Raw genomic sequence first — 4,854 nt, 5'->3', positions numbered from 1 at the left:
ATCAACACAATAATTATTAAACTTCACTAACTAATAAAGCTGTGTATTGACAGCTACGTGATGATTTCATCAACACAATAATTATTAAACTTCACTAACTAATAAAGCTGTGTATCGACAGCCAGGTGATGATTTCATCAACACAATAATTATTAAACTTCTCTACTAATAAAGCTGTGTATCAACAGCCATGTGATGATTTCATCAACACAATAATTATTAAACTTCTCTAACTAACAAAGCTGTGTATCGACAGCCAGGTGATGATTTCATCAACACAATAATTATTAAACTTCACTTACTAATAAAGCTGTGTTTGAAGAGCCAAGTGATGATAAGCATCACAATATTAAGATCACAATGTGACAAGTATCAAGCTACATTTTTTCTATAACTGCATATCAAAATAAAAAGTACACAATGTTGAAAATTTTTTGATTCATTAAGCACAACCTCATGTATAATAAAACAAAAAAAAATATGCAGAACTGATGTTGTACCAAATGCAATTACATGTTTATTAAATTACAAGAATATTTCACAACCATACTGCATTCGTAGTTCATTTAAATGTGCAGATCTAAGAAAAACAGTTATGCTATTGTTAGAAATAAAGAACCACACTCAATAACAATATAATCTACACGATGAACCAAGACTATACAAAATGTCTAATTTTTATTCCAAAAGCAAAATAAACTTAAATGTCTCTGAACATAACTGTGCAAAAGACTGTTCTTTAACTTTAGTGTTAACTCCAGTAAGTTTAAAGTTTTCATTTCACTTATTTTATGTGATGTATTTTCATGTAAATAACCCACCTACTGGTATACACCGTACCCAAGGACAAAAGTGCCCTAAAAAACTTTTAGGTACGTAATACACGCACTCGTGAATATTCCGCAAGCCAGCAACACAAATAATTTTTGGAAGACAAGAAAAATTATAGAATCCTTTTACGGTAACACAATAAAACCTTCACTAACAGACACTCTGGATTAGAGGCGAGTAACCTGTAGCTATCATTAGTTGAATCTACGGGAAGTCTTTGCACAAATAAGAATCAGAGTTAAACCATCCAATCAGAACATGTCCTCCACAACCTACCAGAATAATATAAAGATTGACAACACCATACATACACTGAACTGAAGACAAAAGGTGGAAGATTTTCAAAACTTCATCCTCTATACTTGTGTTTCCACATTTGGCAGTTTCTGCCCATTTAACTAAATTCACCATGTTGGCTGTTGAATTTTGTATCATTTTACGAATTTGTCCAACTTATTAGAAATCGTCATAAAACATTACTGCTGTACAATGTGTGATGTCAATACAAGGAAGAGAAAATGTAAAAGTTACATGGCTGAAATCAAACTGAAAGTTTCTCAGTATGGGGAAGAACAGGGCAACAGAGATGCTGGTCATGTGTTTGAAGTGGACAAAATATCTGTGCGAGAATAGTGGAAACAACAGCCAAAATTTTTAAAAATACCAAAAACTAAATGAGCCGTGAGGGGTGGACATTTGAAGTGGTCAACACTGGAAGAAGATCTGAAGGCTTGGGTTCTATCACAGAGAGATGTTGACCATTCAGTATTCCAAAACCCTTATATGCCTTTGAGCCCAGTAAATGACCAAGCAGATGGGTATCGCTAATTTTATGACAGGACCTTCATGGTGTTTCAAAATCATGAAACGAAACAGACTATCTGTTAGACCAAGGATGAGTGTTGGCCAAAAGCTACCCATGGGCTGGGAAGTTAAAGTGGAAAGCTTCTTCGAGTTTGTTAAAAATAAAAAGGCAGATTTGGACATCCAAATGGCATATTTCCTCAGTAAGATGGATGAGGTGCCTGTCACTTATGATGTACTGCCATCAAAGACTGTTGAAACAAAAAACACTTTGACCATCAGGGCAAACTGCATGAATATACAGCATCTGGGTAAATGAAGAAGGCCAGCTATCCTAAAGTTTGCTGTAGGGCTGTAGAAGCAGAGAATGCTGTTAAAGTGTCAACTATTTTGAATACTTATAAGAAAAGTAGGCTGACTTCTAGAGAAGATGAGGACGAGAGAGATGACGACGTGGATTACAACAAAGCTACACTTACCAAATCTGGGCTGTTTCACAGTGACACAGAAGAGGAGGACGAGAGAGATGACGATGTGGATTACAACACAGCTACACTTACCAAATCTGGGCTGTTTCACAGTGACACAGAAGAGGAGGACGAGAGAGATGACGATGTGGATTACAACACAGCTACACTTACCAAATCTGGGCTGTTTCACAGTGACACAGAAGAGGAGGACGAGAGAGATGACGATGTGGATTACAACACAGCTACATTTACCAAATCTGGGCTGCTTCACAGTGACACAGAAGAGGAGGACGAGAGAGATGACGACGTGGATTACAACACAGCTACACTTACCAACTTACCAAATCTGGGCTGTTTCACAGTGACACAGAAGAGGAGGACAAGAGAGAGATGACGGCGTGGATTACAACACAGCTACACTTACCAACTTACCAAATCTGGGCTGCTTCAGCTGTTTCACAGAAGATGAGGACTTTTGATAGGTTTATGGAAGAATATTTACCTTTAATTTTCATTTAAATAAAACATTGCCAGGTTGTCAACATACACTCATATATTTTCATTTGAAGATATAATTTAATTTCCTTCTGTTGCTATACGTTGTACAGGGAAAACTGTACTTATACGGGAAGAAAGTGTATTGTTTATTTTTAGTCATTTAATTATTTCATATCAAATTAGATATATGCATGTAACATCTGCAAAGGAACTATAATTAAAGATATTAAGATTAAACTTACAAAAAAAATCATGTATCTTGTTGATAATTTTACTCAATCCTCTGTGGTGAAGCCAGTCACAAGTTAGAGGTTATGGTGACGCTATACGACAAACTGAAACTGAAACCAACTCGTCGTGGAATATGTGAGCAATTAATTAAGTCACAATTGTAATCTATTTAAATACTTTGTCTTTTTACCAGAGAATAACCGGAATTGCTAACAGACATACTTATTGACTGATTGATTAATCGCTCCATGTGTTGAACAAGAATAACAACCATATAAGTGAGTATTCGGAATAGAAAACTGGCGATTTCAGTCTTTAAAAAAAAAAATAAACTTATTACCCACACCTAAGTATACACTGCAATTGGCATTTTTGAAAACTAATTTAACATATAGCCCACAGGTTATTTGCGTGAAAATACAGTACCAAAAAAACAGCAATAAAAAAAATTATGAAATTGCACAAACTAACAGCTACATGAAACTACGTGTCAACAAAATGATAAATGTAAATTACCAAAATTGTTTTCCAAAGCAAAAGAAGAACTTTTTTGATTGGAAAATGTGGAGCTGACCCACTGCAGAACCTGGTAACCATTTGAAACAGTGTTACTGCTAGCAGTTCATCACCAATAAGTGGCTGGCCTGAAAATAAAATATAGAAAATCTCAAGAAATATTGAACTTACTGAAAAGTATTCCTTATAAGTACTGTCAGAAAAATGTTTTTCGTTATGAAGATTACATTCCAATTTTATCTCAATTACCTATCAAAAAGATAATAAAACAGAAACATGTTAGTTGTTCCTTTTACAGCAAATTATTGTGATAATGGTTCAAATTTTTATACTATAAATACTAAAAAACTTAACAATGACAATGAAATTCAACAGTTGGCTCTAAAAATGACACTGAACCAGAATGCTTACACCAAGACATAATTATCGAGTATTCTGGAACTACAGTTATCCCTATTTAATAACCTTAAAGCACAAGACCATGCACACATTGTGACACCTAACAAATATGGAATTCTAAATCCTAAACAATAATATTGTATCACATTTCAACACAACAAATGTTTTTATTTTGCTGTATATTTCAAACTTTTAGATCAAAATTTATATATAAGGAATAACTCACAATAACATATTAGCCACAAATGAAAGACTTTAATCTACTTATTGATCTAAAAATTGCAACAAATGTTTTTTGTCAAGACACATACGTCCAGTTTCTTCTCTATAAAGTTAAATAAATAATAAAAACAGATATGAATAAATGTTTTGGGTAAACCTGGAAAATAATTAACCCAAAATACTAACTGAGCTCATTTTTAAAATTCTCTTGAATCTTTTTCATTTCATCTGAGTCTGAGTCTGCAGAAACCCTCATCACTTCTACGAATGTATACAGAACACTGAGTATGACTCTCAAATCTGTGCTGTCTCCGAGGGAAACTGCTGGTTTTCTTAAAGCTGAGGTCGCTGCACTGCTGTTTCTGAAAAACAAGCAATTTATCACATGAAAAACAAAAAAGTTTTCTTCTAAAATATTCTTTAGAATATATTATTAATCTACTTTTGTATACATTAATCAAACACATTGGATTAAAAGCTTTACAAAGGTGACTGTAGCTTCTAAGAAATCATCACCTTTATGTATTTTTATTGAAGCTCATAATACACAAAACAGAAAAGATAAAAGTAAATTGGTTGAATACGTGAAACCTTAAAAACCAAGTCTTTTTTTTATTTATACCAAAATATCAAAGTCAAGACAGTTATACAGGGTGTTTCAAAGGTCCATACTCATAGGCAGAATTCACTATTAACCCTTATTTTTAACAACTGTTCAAATTTCATGCTGTCATCTTGCATACACACTTTCTCATGATGTGTATAGTCACCTATTATATATATACACACATATATATATTTGTTTCACTTATTTGTAAAATAAACAAACAAATATCAATTACAAATAATAAAACAGCTATGAATACAGACTTTTGAGACACCC

The 4,854-nt window shown here is 33.4% G+C and overlaps 1 protein-coding gene across 1 annotated transcript in view; it reads right to left on the bottom strand.

The window, feature by feature from the left end:
- The window catches only part of LOC106474669 (striatin-interacting protein 1 homolog), a gene marked incomplete at both ends in the record, with an annotated part of 35,036 nt that extends 30,703 nt beyond the window's left edge, over nucleotides 1-4,333 (bottom strand). Inside the window, 2 exons of the mRNA XM_013935362.1 lie at nucleotides 3,351-3,478; nucleotides 4,158-4,333. Of these exons, the coding sequence (XP_013790816.1) occupies nucleotides 3,351-3,478; nucleotides 4,158-4,333 (304 nt within the window). The remainder of the gene's footprint in view (nucleotides 1-3,350; nucleotides 3,479-4,157) is intronic.
- Between the last annotated feature and the right edge of the window lie 521 nt (nucleotides 4,334-4,854).

The sequence above is a fragment of the Limulus polyphemus genome, unplaced genomic scaffold (assembly GCF_000517525.1).
Source record: "Limulus polyphemus unplaced genomic scaffold, Limulus_polyphemus-2.1.2 Scaffold7506, whole genome shotgun sequence".
NCBI lineage: Eukaryota > Metazoa > Arthropoda > Merostomata > Xiphosura > Limulidae > Limulus > Limulus polyphemus.
The sequence above is the reverse complement of the archived record's forward strand: the minus strand, read 5'-3'. Positions and strand labels throughout refer to the sequence as shown.